This window comes from Hemiscyllium ocellatum, chromosome 43 (assembly GCF_020745735.1).
Source record: "Hemiscyllium ocellatum isolate sHemOce1 chromosome 43, sHemOce1.pat.X.cur, whole genome shotgun sequence".
Lineage (NCBI taxonomy): Eukaryota > Metazoa > Chordata > Chondrichthyes > Orectolobiformes > Hemiscylliidae > Hemiscyllium > Hemiscyllium ocellatum.
The window spans coordinates 6,604,856-6,629,210 of NC_083443.1; the positions used below are offsets into that span (position 1 = coordinate 6,604,856).

At 46.8% G+C, this 24,355-nt stretch overlaps 1 protein-coding gene across 1 annotated transcript in view; it reads right to left on the reverse strand.

The window, feature by feature from the left end:
- LOC132835067 (tolloid-like protein 2) overlaps window positions 1-24,355 on the reverse strand; it is a 247,795-nt gene that overhangs the window by 121,509 nt on the left and 101,931 nt on the right. The window contains exon 10 of the mRNA XM_060854339.1: window positions 18,046-18,162. Within this exon, the coding sequence (XP_060710322.1) occupies window positions 18,046-18,162 (117 nt within the window). The remainder of the gene's footprint in view (window positions 1-18,045; window positions 18,163-24,355) is intronic.

Below are 24,355 nucleotides of genomic sequence, written 5' to 3' on the forward strand. Positions count from 1 at the left end.
GACACACACAGTCTCCGGTCAGTGTTAGAGAAGCCTGTCACAGATACACACAGCCTCTGGTCAGCATTAGAGAAACCTGTCACAGATACACACAGCCTCCGGTCAGTGTTAGAGAAGCCTGTCACAGACACACACAGTCTCCGGTCAGGGTTAGAGAAGCCTGTCACAGACACACACAGTCTCTGGTCAATGTGAGAGGAAACTGTCACAGACGTACACACAGTCTCCGGTCAATGTTAGAGAAGCCTGTCACAGACAGACGGTCTCTGGTCAGTGTTAGAGAAGCCTGTCACAGACACACACAGTCTCCGGTCAGTGTTAGAGAAGCCTGTCACAGACACACACAGTCTCTGGTCAATGTGAGAGGAAACTGTCACAGACGTACACACAGTCTCCGGTCAATGTTAGAGAAGCCTGTCACAGACAGACGGTCTCTGGTCAGTGTTAGAGAAGCCTGTCACAGACACACACAGTCTCCGGTCAATGTTAGAGAAGCCTGTCACAGACAGACGGTCTCTGGTCAGTGTTAGAGAAGCCTGTCACAGACACACACAGTCTCTGGTCAGTGTTAGAGAAGCCTGTCACAGACACACACAGTCTCTGGTCAGTATTAGAGAAGCCTGTCACAAACACAGACAGTCTCTGGTCAGTGTTAGAGAATCCTGTCACAAACACAGAAAGTCTCTGGTCAGTGTTAGAGAAGCCTGTCACAGACACACACAGACTCTGGTCAGTGTTAGAGAAGCCTGTCACAGACAGACAGTCTCCAGTCTGTGTTATAAAAACCTGTCACAGACACACACAGTCTCCGGTAAGTATCAGAGAAGCCTGTCACAGACAGACAGTCTCCAGTCTGTGTTATAAAAACCTGTCACAGACACACACAGTCTCTGGTCAGTGTTCAAGAATCCTGCCACAGACACACATAGTCTCCGGTCAGTGTTAGAGAATCGGTTCACATACAGACAGTCTCTGGTCAGTGTTAGAGAAGCCTGTCACAGACACATACACATTTGCCGATCAGTGTTAGAGAAGCCAGTCACAGACACAGTCTCTGGTCATTTAAAGAGAAGACTGTCACAGACACATACGCAGTCTCCAGTCAGTGTTAGAGAAGCCTGTCACAGACACACACAGTCTCTGGTCAGTGTTAGAGAATCCTGTCACAAACACAGACAGTCTCTGGTCAGTGTTAGAGAAGCCTGTCACAGACACACACAGTGTATCCGGTCAGTGTTAGAGAAGCCTGTCACAGACACACACAGTGTCTGGTCGCCGTTAAAGAAGCCTGTCACAAACACACACACAGTCTCCGGTCAGTATCAGGGAATCCTGTCACAGACACACACTGTCTCCGGTCAGTGTTAGAGAAACCTGTCACAGACACACACAGTCTCCGGTCAGTATTAGAGAAGCCTGTCACAGACACACACAGCCTCCAGTCAGTGTTAGAGAAGCCTGTCACAGACACACACAGTCTCCGGTCAGTGTTAGAGAAGCCTGTCACAGATACACACAGACTCTGGTCAGCATTAGAGAAACCTGTCACAGATACACACAGCCTCCGGTCAGTGTTAGAGAAGCCTGTCACAGACACACACAGTCTCCGGTCAGTGTTAGAGAAGCCTGTCACAGACACACACAGTCTCTGGTCAATGTGAGAGGAAACTGTCACAGACGTACACACAGTCTCCGGTCAATGTTAGAGAAGCCTGTCACAGACACACACAGACTCTGGTCAGTGTTAGAGAAGCCTGTCACAGACACATACACAGACCCCAGTCAGTGTTCGAGAAGCCTGTCACAGACACACACAGTCTCCAGTCAGTGTTAGAGAAGCCTGTCACAGACACACACAGTCTCCGGTCAGTATTACCGAAGCCTGTCACTGACACACACACAGTCTCCGGTCAGTGCTAGAGAAGCCTGTCACAGGTACACACAGTCTCTGGTCAGTGTTCGAGAATCCTGTCTCAGACACACACTGTCCCCGGTCAGTATTAGAGAAACCTGTCGCAGACACACTCAGTCTCTGGTCAGTGGTAGTGAAGCCTGTTCAATACAGACAGTCTCCTGTCAGTCTTAGAGAAGCCTGTCACAGACACATACACAGACTCCAGTCAGTGTTAGAGAAGCCTGTCACAGACACACACAGTCTCCGGTAAGTATCAGAGAAGCCTGTCACAGACAGACAGTCTCCAGTCAGTGTTAGAGAAGCCTGTCACAGACACACAGAGTCTCTGGTCAGTGTTAGAGAAGCCTGTCACAGACACATACACATTCGCCGATCAGTGTTAGAGAAGCCTGTCACAGACAGACACAGTCTCTGGTCATTTAAAGAGAAGCCTGTCACAGACACATACGCAGTCTCCAGTCAGTGTTAGAGAATCCTGTCACAGACACACACTGTCTCCAGTCAGTATTAGAGAAGCCTGTCACAGACACACACAGACTCTGGTCAGTGTTAGAGAAGCCTGTCACAGACACATACACAGACTCCAGTCAGTGTTCGAGAAGCCTGTCACAGACACACACAGTCTCCGGTCAGTGTTAGAAAAACCTGTCACTGACACACACACAGTCTCCGGTCAGTGCTAGAGAAGCCTGTCACAGACACACAGAGTCTCCAGTCAGTGTTAGAGAAGCCTGTCACAGACACACACAGTCTCTGGTCAGTGTTCGAGAATCCTGTCTCAGACACACACTGTCTCCGGTCAGTATTAGAGAAACCTGTCACAGACACACTCAGTCTCTGGTCAGTGGTAGTGAAGCCTGTTCAATACAGATAGTCTCCTGTCAGTCTTAGAGAAGCCTGTCACAGACACACACAGTCTCCAGTCAGTGTTAGAGAAGCCTGTCACAGACACACACAGTCTCTGGTCAGTATTAGAGAAGCCTATCACAGACACACACAGTCTCCGGTCAGTGTTAGAGAAGTCTGTCACAGACACACACAGTCTCTGGTCAGTATTAGAGACGGCTGTCACAGACACACACAGAGTTTCTGGTCAGTGTTAGAGAAGCCTGTCACAGACACACACAGTCTCTGGTCGCTGTTAAAGAAGCCTGTCACAAACACACACACAGTCTCCGATCAGTTTAGAGAATCCTGTCACAGACACACACTGTCTCCGCTCAGTGTTAGTGAAACCTGTCACAGACACACACAGTCTCCGGTCAGTGTTAGAGAAGCCTGTCACAGACACACACAGTCTCCGGTCAGTGTTAGAGAAGCCTGTCACAGACACACACAGTCTCTGGTCAATGTGAGAGGAAACTGTCACAGACTTACACACAGTCTCCGGTCAATGTTAGAGAAGCCTGTCACAGACAGACGGTCTCTGGTCAGTGTTAGAGAAGCCTGTCACAGACACACACAGTCTCTGGTCAATGTGAGAGGAAACTGTCACAGACGTACACACAGTCTCCGGTCAATGTTAGAGAAGCCTGTCACAGACACACACAGACTCTGGTCAGTGTTAGAGAAGCCTGTCACAGACACATACACAGACCCCAGTCAGTGTTCGAGAAGCCTGTCACAGACACACACAGTCTCCAGTCAGTGTTAGAGAAGCCTGTCACAGACACACACAGTCTCTGGTCAGTATTACCGAAGCCTGTCACTGACACACACACAGTCTCCGGTCAGTGCTAGAGAAGCCTGTCACAGGTACACACAGTCTCTGGTCAGTGTTCGAGAATCCTGTCTCAGACACACACTGTCCCCGGTCAGTATTAGAGAAACCTGTCACAGACACACTCAGTCTCTGGTCAGTGGTAGTGAAGCCTGTTCAAAACAGACAGTCTCCTGTCAGTCTTAGAGAAGCCTGTCACAGACACATACACAGACTCCAGTCAGTGTTAGAGAAGCCTGTCACAGACACACACAGTCTCCGGTAAGTATCAGAGAAGCCTGTCACAGACAGACAGTCTCCAGTCTGTGTTATAAAAACCTGTCACTGACACACACACAGTCTCTGGTCAGTGTTCAAGAATCCTGCCACAGACACACATAGTCTCCGGTCAGTGGTAGAGAATCGGGTCACATACAGACAGTCTCCAGTCAGTGTTAGAGAAGCCTGTCACAGACACACAGAGTCTCTGGTCAGTGTTAGAGAAGCCTGTCACAGACACATACACATTCGCCGATCAGTGTTAGAGAAGCCTGTCACAGACAGACACAGTCTCTGGTCATTTAAAGAGAAGCCTGTCACAGACACATACGCAGTCTCCAGTCAGTGTTAGAGAATCCTGTCACAGACACACACTGTCTCCAGTCAGTATTAGAGAAGCCTGTCACAGACACACACAGACTCTGGTCAGTGTTAGAGAAGCCTGTCACAGACACATACACAGACTCCAGTCAGTGTTCGAGAAGCCTGTCACAGACACACACAGTCTCCGGTCAGTGTTAGAAAAACCTGTCACTGACACACACACAGTCTCCGGTCAGTGCTAGAGAAGCCTGTCACAGACACACAGAGTCTCCAGTCAGTGTTAGAGAAGCCTGTCACAGACACACACAGTCTCTGGTCAGTGTTCGAGAATCCTGTCTCAGACACACACTGTCTCCGGTCAGTATTAGAGAAACCTGTCACAGACACACTCAGTCTCTGGTCAGTGGTAGTGAAGCCTGTTCAATACAGATAGTCTCCTGTCAGTCTTAGAGAAGCCTGTCACAGACACACACAGTCTCCAGTCAGTGTTAGAGAAGCCTGTCACAGACACACACAGTCTCTGGTCAGTATTAGAGAAGCCTATCACAGACACACACAGTCTCCGGTCAGTGTTAGAGAAGTCTGTCACAGACACACACAGTCTCTGGTCAGTATTAGAGACGGCTGTCACAGACACACACAGAGTTTCTGGTCAGTGTTAGAGAAGCCTGTCACAGACACACACAGTCTCTGGTCGCTGTTAAAGAAGCCTGTCACAAACACACACACAGTCTCCGATCAGTTTAGAGAATCCTGTCACAGACACACACTGTCTCCGCTCAGTGTTAGTGAAACCTGTCACAGACACACACAGTCTCCGGTCAGTGTTAGAGAAGCCTGTCACAGACACACACAGTCTCCGGTCAGTGTTAGAGAAGCCTGTCACAGACACACACAGTCTCTGGTCAATGTGAGAGGAAACTGTCACAGACTTACACACAGTCTCCGGTCAATGTTAGAGAAGCCTGTCACAGACAGACGGTCTCTGGTCAGTGTTAGAGAAGCCTGTCACAGACACACACAGTCTCTGGTCAGTGTTAGTGAAGCCTGTCACAGACACACACAGTCTCTGGTCAGTGTTAGAGAAGCCTGTCACAGACACACACAGTCTCTGGTCAGTATTAGAGAAGCCTGTCACAAACACAGACAGTCTCTGGTCAGTGTTAGAGAATCCTGTCACAAACACAGAAAGTCTCCGGTAAGTATCAGAGAAGCCTGTCACAGACAGACAGTCTCCAGTCTGATTTATAAAAACCTGCCACTGACACACACACAGTCTCCGGTCAGTGATAGAGAAGCCTGTCACAGACACACACAGTCTCTGGTCAATGTGAGAGGAAACTGTCACAGACGTACACACAGTCTCCGGTCAATGTTAGAAAAGCCTGTCACAGACAGACGGTCTCTGGTCAGTGTTAGAGAAGCCTGTCACAGACACACACAGTCTCTGGTCAGTGTTCAAGAATCCTGCCACAGACACACACAGTCTCCAGTCAGTGTTAGAGAAGCCTGTCACAGACACACACAGTCTCTGGTCAGTGTTAGAGAAACCTGTCACAGACACATACACATTCGCCGATCAGTGTTAGAGAAGCCTGTCACAGACAGACACAGTCTCCGGTCAGTTAAAGAGAAGCCTGTCACAGACACATACGCAGTCTCCAGTCAGTGTTAGAGAAGCCTGTCACAGACACACACAGTCTCTGGTCAGTATTAGAGAAGCCTGTCACAGACACACACAGAGATTCCGGTCAGTGTTAGAGAAGCCTGTCACAGACACACACAGTGTCTGGTCGCTGTTAAAGAAGCCTGTCACAAACACACACACAGTCTCCGGTCAGTATTAGAGATTCCTGTCACAGACACACACTGTCTCCAGTCAGTGTTAGAGAAACCTGTCACAGACACACACAGTCTCCGGTCAGTATTAGACAAGCCTGTCACAGACACACACTGACTCTGGTCAGTGTTAGAGAAGCCTGTCACAGACACATACACAGACTCCAGTCAGTGTTAGAGAAGCCTGTCACAGACACACACAGTCTCTGGTAAGTATCAGAGAAGCCTGTCACAGACAGTCAGTCTCCAGTCAGTGTTATAAAAACCTGTCACTGACACACACTGTCTCCGGTCAGTATTAGAGAAGCCTGTCACAGAACACACAGACTCTGGTCAGTGTTAGAGAAGCCTGTCACAGACACACACAGTCTCCGGTCAGTATTAGAGAAGCCTGTCACAGACACACACAGTCTCCGGTCAGTATTAGAGAAGCCTGTCACAGACACACACAGACTCCAGTCAGTGTGAGAGAAGTCTGTCACAGACACACACGGTCTCTGGTCAGTATTAGTGAAGCCTGTCACAAACACACACAGTGTCTGGTCAGTGTTAGAGAAGCCTGTCACAGACACACACAGTCTCTGGTCAGTGTTAGAGAAGCCTGTTCAAAACAGACAGTCTCCTGTCAGTCTTAGAGAAGCCTGTCACAGACACATACACAGACTCCAGTCAGTGTTAGAGAAGCCTGTCACAGACACACACAGTCTCCGGTAAGTATCAGAGAAGCCTGTCACAGACAGACAGTCTCCAGTCTGTGTTATAAAAACCTGTCACTGACACACACACAGTCTCTGGTCAGTGTTCAAGAATCCTGCCACAGACACACATAGTCTCCGGTCAGTGGTAGAGAATCGGGTCACATACAGACAGTCTCCAGTCAGTGTTAGAGAAGCCTGTCACAGACACACAGAGTCTCTGGTCAGTGTTAGAGAAACCTGTCACAGACACATACACATTCGCCGATCAGTGTTAGAGAAGCCTGTCACAGACAGACACAGTCTCTGGTCATTTAAAGAGAAGCCTGTCACAGACACATACGCAGTCTCCGGTAAGTATCAGAGAAGCCTGTCACAGACAGTCAGTCTCCAGTCAGTGTTATAAAAACCTGTCACTGACACACACTGTCTCCGGTCAGTATTAGAGAAGCCTGTCACAGAACACACAGACTCTGGTCAGTGTTAGAGAAGCCTGTCACAGACACACACAGTCTCCGGTCAGTATTAGAGAAGCCTGTCACAGACACACACAGTCTCCGGTCAGTATTAGAGAAGCCTGTCACAGACACACACAGACTCCAGTCAGTGTGAGAGAAGTCTGTCACAGACACACACGGTCTCTGGTCAGTATTCGTGAAGCCTGTCACAAACACACACAGTGTCTGGTCAGTGTTAGAGAAGCCTGTCACAGACACACACAATCTCTGGTCAGTGTTAGAGAAGTCTGTCACAGACACACACAGTCTCCAGTCAGTGTTAGAGAAGCCTGTCACAGACACACACAGTCTCTGGTCAGTGTTAGAGAAGCCTGTGACAAACACACACGGTCTCTGGTCAGTATTAGAGAAGCCTGTCACAGACACATACACAGACTCCAGTCAGTGTTAGAGAAGCCTGTCACAGACACACACAGTCTCCGGTAAGTATTAGAGAAACCTGTCACAGACAGAAAGTCTCCAGTCAGTGTTATAAAAACCTGTCACTGACACACACAGTCTCCGGTAAGTATCAGGGAAGCCTGTCACAGACAGAAAGTCTCCAGTCAGTGTTATAAAAACCTGTCACTGACACACACACAGTCTCCGGTCAGTGTTAGAGAAGTCTGTCACAGACGCACAGAGTCTCCAGTCAGTGTTAAAGAAGCCTTTCACAGACACACCCAGTCTCCGGTCAGTGTTAGAGAAGCCTGTCACAGACACACACAGTCTCCGGTCAGTGTTAGAGAAGCCTGTCACAGATACACACAGCCTCTGGTCAGCATTAGAGAAACCTGTCACAGATACACACAGCCTCCGGTCAGTGTTAGAGAAGCCTGTCACAGACACACACAGTCTCCGGTCAGTGTTAGAGAAGCCTGTCACAGACACACACAGTCTCTGGTCAATGTGAGAGGAAACTGTCACAGACGTACACACAGTCTCCGGTCAATGTTAGAGAAGCCTGTCACAGACAGACGGTCTCTGGTCAGTGTTAGAGAAGCCTGTCACAGACACACACAGTCTCCGGTCAATGTTAGAGAAGCCTGTCACAGACAGACGGTCTCTGGTCAGTGTTAGAGAAGCCTGTCACAGACACACACAGTCTCTGGTCAGTGTTAGAGAAGCCTGTCACAGACACACACAGTCTCTGGTCAGTATTAGAGAAGCCTGTCACAAACACAGACAGTCTCTGGTCAGTGTTAGAGAATCCTGTCACAAACACAGAAAGTCTCTGGTCAGTGTTAGAGAAGCCTGTCACAGACACACACAGACTCTGGTCAGTGTTAGAGAAGCCTGTCACAGACAGACAGTCTCCAGTCTGTGTTATAAAAACCTGTCACAGACACACACAGTCTCCGGTAAGTATCAGAGAAGCCTGTCACAGACAGACAGTCTCCAGTCTGTGTTATAAAAACCTGTCACAGACACACACAGTCTCTGGTCAGTGTTCAAGAATCCTGCCACAGACACACATAGTCTCCGGTCAGTGTTAGAGAATCGGTTCACATACAGACAGTCTCTGGTCAGTGTTAGAGAAGCCTGTCACAGACACATACACATTTGCCGATCAGTGTTAGAGCAGCCAGTCACAGACACAGTCTCTGGTCATTTAAAGAGAAGACTGTCACAGACACATACGCAGTCTCCAGTCAGTGTTAGAGAAGACTGTCACAGACACACACAGTCTCTGGTCAGTGTTAGAGAATCCTGTCACAAACACAGACAGTCTCTGGTCAGTGTTAGAGAAGCCTGTCACAGACACACACAGTGTTTCCGGTCAGTGTTAGAGAAGCCTGTCACAGACACACACAGTGTCTGGTCGCCGTTAAAGAAGCCTGTCACAAACACACACACAGTCTCCGGTCAGTATCAGATAATCCTGTCACAGACACACACTGTCTCCGGTCAGTGTTAGAGAAACCTGTCACAGACACACACAGTCTCCGGTCAGTATTAGAGAAGCCTGTCACAGACACACACAGCCTCCAGTCAGTGTTAGAGAAGCCTGTCACAGACACACACAGTCTCCGGTCAGTGTTAGAGAAGCCTGTCACAGATACACACAGCCTCTGGTCAGCATTAGAGAAACCTGTCACAGATACACACAGCCTCCGGTCAGTGTTAGAGAAGCCTGTCACAGACACACACAGTCTCCGGTCAGTGTTAGAGAAGCCTGTCACAGACACACACAGTCTCTGGTCAATGTGAGAGGAAACTGTCACAGACGTACACACAGTCTCTGGTCAATGTTAGAGAATCCTGTCACAGACACACACTGTCTCCAGTCAGTATTAGAGAAGCCTGTCACAGACACACACAGACTCTGGTCAGTGTTAGAGAAACCTGTCACAGACACATACACAGACTCCAGTCAGTGTTCGAGAAGCCTGTCACAGACACACACAGTCTCCAGTCAGTGTTAGAGAAGCCTGTCACAGACACACACAGTCTCTGGTCAGTATTACCGAAGCCTGTCACTGACACACACACAGTCTCCGGTCAGTGCTAGAGAAGCCTGTCACAGACACACACAGTCTCTGGTCAGTGTTCGAGAATCCTGTCTCAGACACACACACTGTCTCCGGTCAGTATTAGAGAAACCTGTCACAGACACACTCAGTCTCTGGTCAGTGGTAGTGAAGCCTGTTCAAAACAGACAGTCTCCTGTCAGTCTTAGAGAAGCCTGTCACAGACACATACACAGACTCCAGTCAGTGTTAGAGAAGCCTGTCACAGACACACACAGTCTCCGGTAAGTATCAGAGAAGCCTGTCACAGACAGACAGTCTCCAGTCTGTGTTATAAAAACCTGTCACTGACACACACACAGTCTCTGGTCAGTGTTCAAGAATCCTGCCACAGACACACATAGTCTCCGGTCAGTGGTAGAGAATCGGGTCACATACAGACAGTCTCCAGTCAGTGTTAGAGAAGCCTGTCACAGACACACACAGTCTCTGGTCAGTGTTAGAGAAACCTGTCACAGACACATACACATTCGCCGATCAGTGTTAGAGAAGCCTGTCACAGACAGACACAGTCTCTGGTCATTTAAAGAGAAGCCTGTCACAGACACATACGCAGTCTCCAGTCAGTGTTAGAGAATCCTGTCACAGACACACACTGTCTCCAGTCAGTATTAGAGAAGCCTGTCACAGACACACACAGACTCTGGTCAGTGTTAGAGAAGCCTGTCACAGACACATACACAGACTCCAGTCAGTGTTCGAGAAGCCTGTCACAGACACACACAGTCTCCGGTCAGTGTTAGAAAAACCTGTCACTGACACACACACAGTCTCCGGTCAGTGCTAGAGAAGCCTGTCACAGACACACAGAGTCTCCAGTCAGTGTTAGAGAAGCCTGTCACAGACACACACAGTCTCTGGTCAGTGTTCGAGAATCCTGTCTCAGACACACACTGTCTCCGGTCAGTATTAGAGAAACCTGTCACAGACACACTCAGTCTCTGGTCAGTGGTAGTGAAGCCTGTTCAATACAGACAGTCTCCTGTCAGTCTTAGAGAAGCCTGTCACAGACACACACAGTCTCCAGTCAGTGTTAGAGAAGCCTGTCACAGACACACACAGTCTCTGGTCAGTATTAGAGAAGCCTATCACAGACACACACAGTCTCCGGTCAGTGTTAGAGAAGTCTGTCACAGACACACACAGTCTCTGGTCAGTATTAGAGACGCCTGTCACAGACACACACAGAGTTTCTGGTCAGTGTTAGAGAAGCCTGTCACAGACACACACAGTCTCTGGTCGCTGTTAAAGAAGCCTGTCACAAACACACACACAGTCTCCGATCAGTTTAGAGAATCCTGTCACAGACACACACAGTCTCCGGTCAGTGTTAGAGAAGCCTATCACAGACACACACAGTCTCCGGTCAGTGTTAGAGAAGTCTGTCACAGACACAAACAGTCTCTGGTCAGTATTAGAGAAGCCTGTCACAGACACACACTGTCTCCGCTCAGTGTTAGAGAAGCCTGTCACAGACACACACAGTCTCCGGTCAGTGTTAGAGAAGCCTGTCACAGACACACACAGTCTCCGGTCAATGTTAGAGAAGCCTGTCACAGACAGACGGTCTCTGGTCAGTGTTAGAGAAGCCTGTCACAGACACACACAGTCTCTGGTCAGTGTTAGTGAAGCCTGTCACAGACACACACAGTCTCTGGTCAGTGTTAGAGAAGCCTGTCACAGACACACACAGTCTCTGGTCAGTATTAGAGAAGCCTGTCACAAACACAGACAGTCTCTGGTCAGTGTTAGAGAATCCTGTCACAAACACAGAAAGTCTCCGGTCAGTATCAGAGAAGCCTGTCACAGACAGACAGTCTCCAGTCTGATTTATAAAAACCTGCCACTGACACACACACAGTCTCCGGTCAGTGTTCAAGAATCCTGCCACAGACACCCATAGTCTCCGGTCAGTGTTAGAGAATCGGGTCACATACAGACAGTCTCTGGTCAGTGTTAGAGAAGCCTGTCACAGACACACAGAGTCTCTGGTCAGTGTTAGAGAAACCTGTCACAGACACATACACATTTGCCGATCAGTGTTAGTGCAGCCTGTCACAGACACAGTCTCTGGTCATTTAAAGAGAAGACTGTCACAGACACATACGCAGTCTCCAGTCAGTGTTAGAGAAGCTTGTCACAGACACACACAGTCTCTGGTCAGTATTAGAGAAACCTGTCACAGACACACACAGTCTCTGGTCAGTGTGAGGTGAACCTGTCACAGACGTACACACTGTCTCTGGTCAGTATTAGAGAAGCCTGTCACAAACACAGACAGTCTCTGGTCAGTGTTAGAGAATCCTGTCACAAACACAGACAGTCTCTGGTCAGTGTTAGAGAAGCCTGTCACAGACACACACACAGTCTCCGGTCAGTATCAGGGAATCCTGTCACAGACACACACTGTCTCCGGTCAGTGTTAGAGAAACCTGTCACAGACACACACAGTCTCCGGTCACTATTAGAGAAGCCTGTCACAGACACACACAGTCTCCGGTCAGTGTTAGAGAAGTCTGTCACAGACACACACAGTCTCTGGTCAGTATTAGAGAAGCCTGTCACAGACACACACAGAGTTTCTGGTCTGTGTTAGAGAAGCCTGTCACAGACACACACAGCCTCTGTTCAGCATTAGAGAAACCTGTCACAGATACACACAGCCTCCGGTCAGTGTTAGAGAAGCCTGTCACAGACACACACAGTCTCTGGTCAGTGTTAGAGAAGCCTGTCACAGACACACACAGTCTCTGGTCAATGTGAGAGGAAACTGTCACAGACGTACACACAGTCTCCGGTCAATGTTAGAGAAGCCTGTCACAGACAGACGGTCTCTGGTCAGTGTTAGAGAAGCCTGTCACAGACATACACAGTCTCTGGTCAGTGTTAGAGAAGTCTGTCACAAACACAGACAGTCTCTGGTCAGTGTTAGAGAATCCTGTCACAAACACAGAAAGTCTCCAGTCAGTGTTAGAGAAGCCTATCACAGACACACACAGTCTCCGGTCAGTGTTAGAGAAGTCTGTCACAGACACACACAGTCTCTGGTCAGTATTAGAGAAGCCTGTCACAGACACACACAGAGTTTCTGGTCAGTGTTGGAGAAGCCTGTCACAGACACACACACAGTCTCCGATCAGTATTAGAGAATCCTGTCACAGACACACACTGTCTCCGCTCAGTGTTAGAGAAACCTGTCACAGACACACACAGTCTCCGGTCAGTATTAGAGAAGCCTGTCACAGACTCTGGTCAGTTATAGAGAAGCCTGTCACAGACACATACACAGACTCCAGTCAGTGTTAGAGAAGCCTGTCACAGACACACACAGTCTCCGGTAAGTATCAGAGAAGCCTGTCACAGACAGAAAGTCTCCAGTCTGTGTTATAAAAACCTGTCACTGACACACACACAGTCTCTGGTCAGTGTTCAAGAATCCTGCCACAGACACACATAGTCTCCGGTCAGTGGTAGAGAATCGGGTCACATACAGACAGTCTCCAGTCAGTGTTAGAGAAGCCTGTCACAGACACACACAGTCTCTGGTCAGTGTTAGAGAAACCTGTCACAGACACATACACATTCGCCGATCAGTGTTAGAGAAGCCTGTCACAGACAGACACAGTCTCTGGTCATTTAAAGAGAAGCCTGTCACAGACACATACGCAGTCTCCAGTCAGTGTTAGAGAAGCCTGTCACAGACACACACAGTCTCTGGTCAGTATTAGAGAATCCTGTCACAGACACACACTGTCTCCAGTCAGTATTAGAGAAGCCTGTCACAGACACACACAGACTCTGGTCAGTGTTAGAGAAGCCTGTCACAGACACACACAGTCTCCGGTCAGTGTTAGAAAAACCTGTCACTGACACACACACAGTCTCCGGTCAGTGCTAGAGAAGCCTGTCACAGACACACAGAGTCTCCAGTCAGTGTTAGAGAAGCCTGTCACAGACACACACAGTCTCTGGTCAGTGTTCGAGAATCCTGTCTCAGACACACACTGTCTCCGGTCAGTATTAGAGAAACCTGTCACAGACACACTCAGTCTCTGGTCAGTGGTAGTGAAGCCTGTTCAATACAGACAGTCTCCTGTCAGTCTTAGAGAAGCCTGTCACAGACACACACAGTCTCTGGTCAGTGTTAGAGAAGCCTGTCACAGACACACACAGTCTCTGGTCAGTGTTAGAGAAGCCTGTCACAGACAGACCGCCTCTTGCAGAGGTCGAGAAGGCAGCACACAACGTGATCAAGGCTGCCTAGGGCAAGTGGACAGGTCGGAGACTGATTCCGCACTCCCCATCCTTCAGGACATCACTGGGACAGTGGCACATTCCAGCCACAGCTTCTGTTCATACCATATCCCACTCTGACCCTCATGTGCTCCCCTCCCACCTTCACACACCCTGCTGGACAAACAGGCAGATGATTTGATCAGCCATTTCTCTCTCATTGCTGCCTTCCTGTTCATCGTTAAGCAGTATCCCATTCTTCCATTTCACACATGGGACATCAAAGTACATCAAAGCACACATGGAAACCACTTAGCCCACTAGGTCTTTGCCAACTCTGTCGAAAACCGTTCATCCCTCCTCTCCAATTTTTCTCCTATTAATTTTCATCCTTCACAGATTCCAATTGCCTTTTGGATGCCCCATCCCATGATGTAAAGCCCCTGTGCCAGAGTATGAACAGGATCCAGCCTTCTTGAGCAGCGGGCCACCTCAGTGCGAGGCACACCAGCTCCAGCTCTGAAACTGGCACCAGACTTTAAAGGAAGATGAAGGGCTCTGGCCCGAAACGTCGAATTTCCTGTTCCTTGGATGCTGCCTGATCTGCTGTGCTTTAACCAGCAACACATTTTCAGCTCTGATTTTCAGCATCTGCAGTCCTCACTTTTTACCAGACTTTAAAGGGTTGGGATCGAGGTGGGCGAGGAGGGGGTCACTGGTATTTACATTTTCTGAACATCTACTGTAAATATTCATAGCTACTAGGCAAGATGATGATGCAACACAATCTGGTACAGTAGGCAGTGAAGATGACAAATATGTACCTACACATCCCTGAACACTGTGGGCAATTTAGCTTTGGCCAATTCACTTGTGGGAGGAAACCCATACAGATGTTATGCACTGTACAGGCCTTCGGCTCTTGATGATGTGTTCACCTCTTATCCTACTCTAAGATCAAACTAACCCACATTTTACTATCTTCCATGTGCCTATGCAAGAGTTGCTTAAATGTCTCCAATGTATCTGACTCTAATGTTGGCCTTCGTAGTGAGAGGATTCAAGTATAGCAGGGATGTCTTAAAACACATAAAGGTGGATAAATCCCCTGGACCTGCTCTGTGGGAAGCTGGGGAATTGATTGTTGGGCCTCTTGCTGAGATACTTGTGTCATCGATAGTCACAGGTGAGGTGCCGGAAGACAGCTAACATGGTTGGCTAACGCGGTGCCACTATTTAGGAAAGGTGGTAAGGACAAGCCAGGGAACTACAGACCAGTGAGCCTGACATCGGTGGTGGGCAAGTTGTTGGAGGGAATCCAGAGGGACAGGATTTATATGGACTTGGAAAGGCAAAGACTGATTAAGGATAGTTGAAAATGTGTTGCTGGTTAAAGCACAGCAGGTCAGGCAGCATCCAAGGAATAGGAAATTCGACATTTCGGGCCAGAGCCCTTCATCAGGAATCTGATTAAGGATAGTCAACATGGCTTTGTGTGTGGGAAATCATGGCTCATTAACTTGATTGAGCTTTTTGAAAAAATAATGAAGAGGATTGATGAGAGCAGAGCTTTCGTTATTTATATGGAAACATAGAATCCTTACAGTGTGGAAACAGGCCATTTGGCCCAAAAGCTTCACACTGACCCTCCAAAGAGTAACCCACCCAGACCTATTCCCCTACTCTACATTTCCCCTGACTAACCTACACATCCCTGAACACTATGGGCAATTTAGCTTTGGCCAATTCACTTGTGGGAGGAAACCCACACAGATGTGGGGAGAATGTACAAATTCCACACCGACAGTTGCCCGAGGCTGGAATCGAAAACAGTCCCTGGCACTGTGAACTATTGTGTCACCCCTTCAGTAAAGCATTTGATAAGGTTCCTCATGGTATACTGGTAGGCAAGGTTAGATCAGAAAGAATAAAGTAGGAACAAACAATTTGGATATAGAACTGGCTCGCAGTTGAAACACAGAGTTTGGTGGTGGAGGGTTGCATTTCAGACTGGAGGCCTACGACTAGTGATGTGCCACAAGGATTGGTGCTGGGTCCATTGCTTTTCCTCATTTATATAAATGATATGATGAGAATATAGGACGTATGGTTAGTAAGTTTTCGGATGATGCCAAAGTTGGAGGTGTAGTGGATAGTGAAGGTCACCTCAGAGTACAACGGGATCTTGGTCAGATGGGCCAATGGGCCAAGGAGTAGCAGATATAGATTGATAAATGTGAGGTGCTGCATTTTGGAAATGCAAAACAAGGCAGGACTTACACACTTAATGGTCAGGTCCTGAAGAGTGTTGCTGAAATTACACTCACAAGGTATGATTAGATTCCTTACAGTGTGGAAACAGGCCCTTCAGCCCAATAGGTCCACACCGACCCTCCGGAGAGCAACTAACCCAGACCCATTCCCCTGTAACTGATTCACCTAACACTGCAGACAATTTTAGCATGGCCAATTCACCTAACCTGCTCATTTTTGGATTGTGGGAGGAAACAGTGAGAATGTGCAAACTCCACACAGACAGTTGCCTGAGGCAGGAATTGAACCCAGGCCCCAGGTGCTGTGAGGCAGCAGTGCTAACTACTGAGCCACCGTGCCACCCCATATGTCTGCCTTCATTCAGTCGAGGAGTTGGGAGGGCATGTTGCAGCTATACATGACACTAGTTTGACCACTTTTGGAGTACTGATTGCAATTCTGGTCTCCCTCCTATAAGAATGATTTTGTGAAACTTGGAAGGGTTCAGAGGAGAATAACGAGGATGTTGCCAGGATTGAAGAGTTTGAGCTACATGGAGAGGTTGAATAGGCTGGGGCTGTTTTCCCTGGAGCATCAGAGGCTGAGGGACGACCTTATAGAGGTTTATCAAATCATGAGGGGCATGGATATGTTAGATAGACAAAGTCTTTTCCCTGGGGTGGGGAGTCCAAAACTAGAGGGCATAGGTTTGGGGGGGAGGGGAAAGATATAAAATAGACCTAAGGGGCAACCTTTTCACACAGAGGGTGGTGTGTGTATGGAATGAACTGCCAGAGGATGTGGTGGAGGCTGGTATAATTGCAACATTTAAAAGGCATCTGGATGGGTATATGAATAGGAAAGGTTTAGAAGGATATGGGTCAAATGCTGACAAATGGGACAAGATTTATATAGGATATCTGGCTAGCATGGATGAGTTGGACTGAAGGGTCTGTTTCCGTGCTGTACATCTCTATGACTCTATATCTTGCTGCAATTGTACAGGGCCCTGGTGAGACCACACCTGGAGTGGTCTGTGCAGTTTTTGTTTCATGATGTGAGGAAGGATGTTCTGCCAACTAAGGTACAACAAAGGTTTATTGCTTTCTGGGATGGTAGGACTGTGGATGTAGGTAGAGACACTGAATCAGTTATGAATATATTCACTGGAGTTCAGAAGAATGAGGGGCCATCACAAAAATCTCCAAAATTCAACAGGACTAGATAGGATAAATGCAGGGTGAACATTCCTGATAGCCAGGAATCCAGAAACAGAATTTCCAGCCTAGTGATACAGGGCAGACCATTTAGAACTGAGGAGAAACACATTCACCCAGAGAGTGGCAAACTTGTGGAATTCTAGGTCACAGAAAGTAATTGAACCCAATGCATTAAATATTTTCAAGAAGGAGTCAGATATAATTCTTAGGATTAAATGGGTGAAACAGGGAGAAAGCAGGAACAGGGCACTGAGTTCAATGGTCAGCCATATTGAATTATGAAGCAGGGCTCAAATGGCTGAATGGCCTATTCCTGCTCCTGTTTTTCTTGTGCAAAAGCTGACCTTTATTATTTTTAAGACGATTACTGTTATAAACATTGACCTTCAGCTAAAATAATGGTACTTGGCAATTCAACTTTCCATGAAAGTACATGTGGTCATTTTTGTAGTATAAATCATTGGCAAAATATCACCTGTGAAGATATGATTTTGTTGAAAAATGTCAATATAAAAATATTAAGAAAATATAAATGTATAAAAATATAAAACCATCGACACCTTCATACACAGCAGAAAAGCCTTTTCCCATCCCATTACTGCTGCTGCGGAACTCAATCCAGAGCCAGCTGTCGGTGGAAATGATGGTTTCCGGAAGTTTCTCACCACAGAATCGACCTGAAAGGAGACAGCCCAGGACCAACATTAATCACCAGCCACTTGCAATGACTCAACTTGACAAACATATTTTTAAAATTAATTGTGTTTCAATGTACCTCACTGAGTACATTCTCCCCACTCCCCCTTGGGGCGATGATGGTGTAGTGGCAACAAATGAAATATAATATATGCTATCCAGAGGCCCATGTTATCACTCTGAGAATACAAGGTAACTTCTCACCAATTTAAATTCAACATATTGATCTGGAATTGAAAGCAAGTTTCTTTGTTAATATGACTGAGACTATCACCGGTTGTTGGAAAATCCCATCTAGGAGAAAGTAAGGACTGCAGATGCTGGAGATCAAAGCTGAAAAATGCGTTGCTAGAAAAGCGCAGCAGGTCAGGCAGCATCCAAGGAACAGGAGAATCGACGTTTCGGGCATAAGCCTTTCTTGTTTGTTTTTTTAAAATCCTGGTAGAGGGAGGAAGAGAGCTTCTTCAAGGAAGGCATTCTTGCAAGAGGATGCGCAGTAGGTTAAAATCAACTAGGAGAAACTGAGGACTGCAGATGCTGGAGATCAGAGCTGAAAAATGTGTTGCTAGAAAAGTGCAGCAGGTCATTTTTTAATCCTTGTAGAGGATGGAAGAGAGCTTCTTCAAGGAAGGCTTATGCCTGAAATGTCGATTCTCCTGCTCCTTGGATGCTGCCTGACCTGCTGTGCTGTTTCAGCAACACATTTTTCAGCTCAGGTAAAATCCCATCTGGCTCATTAACATTCTTTAGAGAGGGAAATCCTTCATCCTTATTCACTCTGGCCTACAGACCCATAGCAACGTGGTTAACTCTGAACTGCCCTCTGAAATGGCCTAGCAAGCCATACAGTTCAAGGACAATTGGGAATGGGCAAAATAAGCTCACTCTACCTACATCCTCCATAAATATTACAAAAATCAGAAAAGCTTTGAGCATTAAAACAAAATATCCAGTAAATTACCTCATTGTTGTTTGTGGATAGATCGGCTAAAACAACAGTGACTATATTTCAGAATTTGGAGATGCCGGTGTTGGACTGGGGTGTACAAAGTTAAAAATCACACAACACCAGGTTATAGTCCAACAGGTTTAATTGGAAGCACACTAGCTTTCAGAGCGATGCTCCTTCATCAGGTGATAGTGGAGGGCTCGAACGTAATTTATAGCAAATATTTACAGTGTGATGTAACTGAAATTATGCATTGAAAAACTGATTGTCTGTTAAGCCTTTCAAAAGTTCTTCACTGGCTGTAAAATAGAATCCCTACAGTGTGGAAGCAGGCCATTCAGCCCATCAAATCCACAGCAACTCTCCAAAGAGCATCCCACTTTACACTCCACCAACATATCGCTGAACGGCAGGGAAATTTAACATGGCTAGTTCACTTAACTTACACACCTTTGGAGTAAGGGAGGAAACTCACATAGACACGAGGAGAACATGCAAACCCCACAAAGACAGTCTGTCCAAGGCTGGAATTGAACCTGGGTCCCTAGCACTGTGAGACAGCAGTGCTAACCACTGAGCCACCATACTGTGACTTCCTGAAGATGTTAAATTTGCTTTATAACGCACATTTTTCTTTCTTTAAAGTTGGAATGCAATTAGGTCAGAAGGTGAAACCCTGCCCATGCAGGCAAGTGAGAGAGGGTCAGAACAGAAATCTGAAGCTTGAGATCAAAATTGAATTTATTGCTTCATTTGAAGTCAGCTCAAGTCGTATCATTAACAATAAAAGAGATTCAATTTTTAAAAATGCCTCATGTATGAATCTGACTGTCGTCAAGGTTCAATGGATAGTAATGTAAGTTTTGGAAACTGGGGGAAAAAACAAGTAGTGCTGGGGAAACATAGCTTAGGCATTATCTCTGGAGAGAGAAACAGTTTCTATCCAATATAACTGCTTTCAGAACCGAAAGGTGCTGGATAACAGTGATGTTTTTTCTATAGGAGGAGCAAATGAAACTGAGGGTGAAGATGATCAGATTAAAAGATAAGAATATGCTAATGGTAGTAAAAGAAAGATTGCAATGTAAAATAGGTGTAAATGATAGCTATGAAAAGGAGAAAATGTCTGCTGAAAGCAAGAGATACAAATAAAATGCAGCTGGAGGTAAAGACTTCAATCTTGTTGCCATTGAACTTCATCGAGGTGGTAGTATAAGGAGATAGTCTTACGGGACAGTGTTTGGCTCAGACTCAGAAGACAGTGTGTTCACTGCAGAGACTCGAGCAATGTTGACTGACCTTTGAGTGCCGCACTGAGACAGTGCTGCAGAGTCATAGATTCTGGGATAGAAGTTCACCTGGACCCACTTTCAGATGCATCTGGATCTGATGAAAGCAGCACACACCCAGGTAGGCCCAAGCCTGGCCCAAACCTGGTCACCAGGCCTCACTTGGATGATAGTAATTCTAAATCTTCCCAGACAAGCTGCTGGCATGTGTCAACTGGTCTTCCCAGCAGGATCTCCAATTGCCTCAGGATAGTGTAGAAGAGCTTTGAGGATGTGACTGGGACCAGCAGGAGCACAATAGCAATTGCTGGTTCAACCACAGCAAATTACTAAACCTGAGCAGGGCAGACTGCCCATTTCTCCCAGAGTTTTTGAAAAAAAGGCATTAGACCCCTTGTTAAGATATTCTAGATGCTTTTAAAAAGGGAATTGAATGATTATTTGGATTGGAATAAAGTGCAAGGGTGTAGGGAAAAGCAGGGGATTGACAGTAGGTAGTGATGTTCATTCGAAGAGCCAGTGCAGGCACAGTGGGCTGAATGGCCTCCCTCTACACTGTTAACAATTCTGGGTCAAATTCCCATATTAGACCTTTGTCTTGAATGTCTAAAAGTAGGCCCCAAACCTGATCAGATCTGCCTGCTATTAAATCAAGGTGATGTTCTGGAAATCTCCTCCCTGTCAAAAGCTTACCAACTCGAGATAGTTCACCTCTACTCCGAGCTGTCATGAGCCAGGTCTCCCAACACACCCATCAGAGAAAGAGCAGCAACTCTAAAGCATTCAGCCCAGAAAGGAACAAGGATGGCTGAGATTGCTTTGCAGGGATTTGCTGTCATAAACTTTATCCCAGGGCCATAAAAATCCCAAACGACAGGCACAAAGGTAGGAATCCTGGAATCCCATCCGCCTCTGATCCAACATAGCCGGAATATCCAGCTCCCTGAGTAGAAACAGCAATGTCAAGCTTTTGAGCAGAGTACTGACTGGGGTAGGATTCAGCAGGTCAAGCCAAGGTCAGTGAGTTGGATAATGGTAATCAGACATTCGTGGCCAAGGCTTTACCAAGAGAAAAAAAGTTAAAAATGAAAATGAAAGGCTCTTTATACAATTCAATTCAATACAGAGGAACTTTGATTATCTGGCATTCAATTATCCCAATTTCAGATTATCCGGACAAAATTGCAAAGTCCCGATGCTTGGCTAAACTGTGTTATCCAAACATTCAATTATCCAAACAAAATGTTCCCTGCCCGTGTTGTTCGGATAATCAAAGTTCCCCTGTACAGCACAGGAACATGCCCATTGGCCCACCAAGCCTGCACCAATTCCTAGGCCTTATTTAGACCCACTGCTTATTGCCCAAATGTGGTTTCCCTTCCTCTGTTCACCTCCTATTCATGAGTCTGTCAAGACACATCTTAAACATTGCTAACATGTCGACTTACACCATCTCCAGTTGCAGGCAACCACCATCCTCTGTGTCAAAGATTTTCCCCACACTTCTCCCCGAAACTTTCCTCCGTCACCTTGAACCTGTGCCTTCTTGTAATTGACCTTTCCTCTCCGAGAAAAAGTCTTTGACGATCCACCCTATCTATGCTTCCCATAATTTCGTAGACCTCTATCAGATTACCCCCTAGACTCCTTTACCTTATTAGACATAGCAATCATACCAAGGTAGATGGATAACTGATACAAATAGAAAACAATGGATTCAACTAATAGCCACTACTGAAGCAATGATTTTAAAGTGACAAATTTGTAGAAGGTTTTCGAAGACAGACAGACAAAATGGAAAAGGAAGGTCAACCTGATGATAAAGGATGTGATGAAAGTAGTGGTGAAGAACTTCATGCAGAAATCTACGTTGGAACAAAGAAATAACTAAGAGCAAGAAAACACTCCTCACAGTAGTTTACCGATCACCTCATTGTAATGACAGTGCTGAACAGAATTAGAGAAACTTGTAATAAATATGATGTAATATTCATAAGGACCCTCCCTAGAATGGGCAAACCAAAATGGCAAAAACAACTTAGAGGACCACTTCAAGCAATGCAGAGTTGATCATTTTCCACAATATGTTAAGATAAAAAGTGCCTTCAGATCCAGTGGGGTGGCACAGTGGTTAGCACTGCTGCTGCACAGCGCCAGGGACCTGGGTTCAATTCCAACCTTGGGTGACTGTCTGTGTTGTGTTTGCACGTTCTCTGCGTGGGTTCTCTCTGGGTACTCCTGCTTCCTCCCACAATCCAAAGATGTGCAGGCAAATTGGCCATGTTAAATTGCCTAAAGTGTTCAGGGATGTGCAGATTAGGTGCATTTGTCAGGGGTAAAGGAAAAGTAATAGGGAAATGGGTCTGGGGTGGGATATTCTTCGGAGGGGCAGTGCAGACTTGCTGGGCAGAAGGGCCTGTTTCCACACTGTAGGGCCCCTATCAGGCTAATTAATACTTCAGCTGGGAAGGAGTGATCATAACATGATGGACTTTCATATTGATGCGATATTTCATATTAACGATATACAAATAGTTCATAATTCTCAATGAATGTACAACATTTGAGGAATAAAACTCCATTGGAAAAGTGGACCATCTTTGACCTGGGAAGTTTAGGACAGATTAAAAGAACGCTAGAAATAATGAGTAGGGGGATGGTTTTACAAAAAGGGTGAAGGGTGACCCAGTAGTGACAAAGAGGAAGAGGAATGAATGAAAGTGAACAATAAAAATTTTACATGGGCACCCTGGGGAATCCCCTTTGTAGCAGAATCCAAAGGAATTGCACAGGAAGTTGAAGATTTCCACTGGGAAATACCACTGCACTCCAAAAGTATCCATTAAATTGGAAGTTTCCACTGATGTTATGTAATAGTTACTCAGAGATAGTTAGACTATTAAACACTGAGTCTAACTCTTGAGTAACAAGAAACCTGTCAATCCCAATTTGCCTTCCAAACCAGAGAGATTTGATGGCTCTCTCACTCTGGGACCTGACAACCCCCACCACCAGATATTGACACCTCAACCCTCTGTGCCTAGGACCCCAAAAGTGGGTGAAACTACTTTTGCAGGGGGTGGGATCTAGAGAGAATGTTCATTTGGGAAAGATGAATGAACAAAATTAGATGAGACGGGAAGTGAGTCACGAAGGAATCAAAATTGTAGGCCAGTTAAGGCCCAGGGAGTTTCATAAAGTTGGATGGTATTTATTTTAGCGCTGGAAGTCTGATGAACAAAGCAGATGAGTTGAGGGCACAAATTAAAACATGGGCATTTGATGACATTGCTGTCATTGAGACATGGTTGAAAGTGGACTTCACCAGTTTCCTCATTTCCCCTCCCCTCTCCTTATCCAGTTCCAACCTTCCAGCTCAGCACTGTCCTCATGACCTGTCCTACCTGCCAATCTCCCTTCCCACCTATCCACTCCACCCTCCTCTCTGACCTATCACCTTCATCCCCACCTCCATCCACCCATGGAACTCTTTGCTACCTTCCCCCACCCTCCTCTCTGACCTGTCACCTCCATCCCCACCCCCATTCACCTATTGTACTCTTTGCTACTTTCTCCACAGCTCCGCATCACCCCCCCCCCCCCCTCTCATTTATCTCTCCACCCTGGAGGCTCCCTGCCTCCATTCCTGATGAAGGGCTTTTGCCTGAAACGTTGATTTTCCTGCTCCTCAGATGCTGCCTGACCTGCTGTGCTTTTCCAGCACCACTCTAATCTAAACTCAGGTTTCCAGCATCTGCAGTCCTCACTTTCACCTCACATGGTTGAAAGGGGGGCAGGATTTGCAGCTCAATATTTCAGAATACAGGGTCTTCAGGCAAGACAGGGAAGGAGGTAGAAGAGTCGCAATTTTAATCAGGGAATCAGTTACAGCAGGAAGGAGGGATGACATCTTAGAAAGCTCCTCGAATGAAGCAT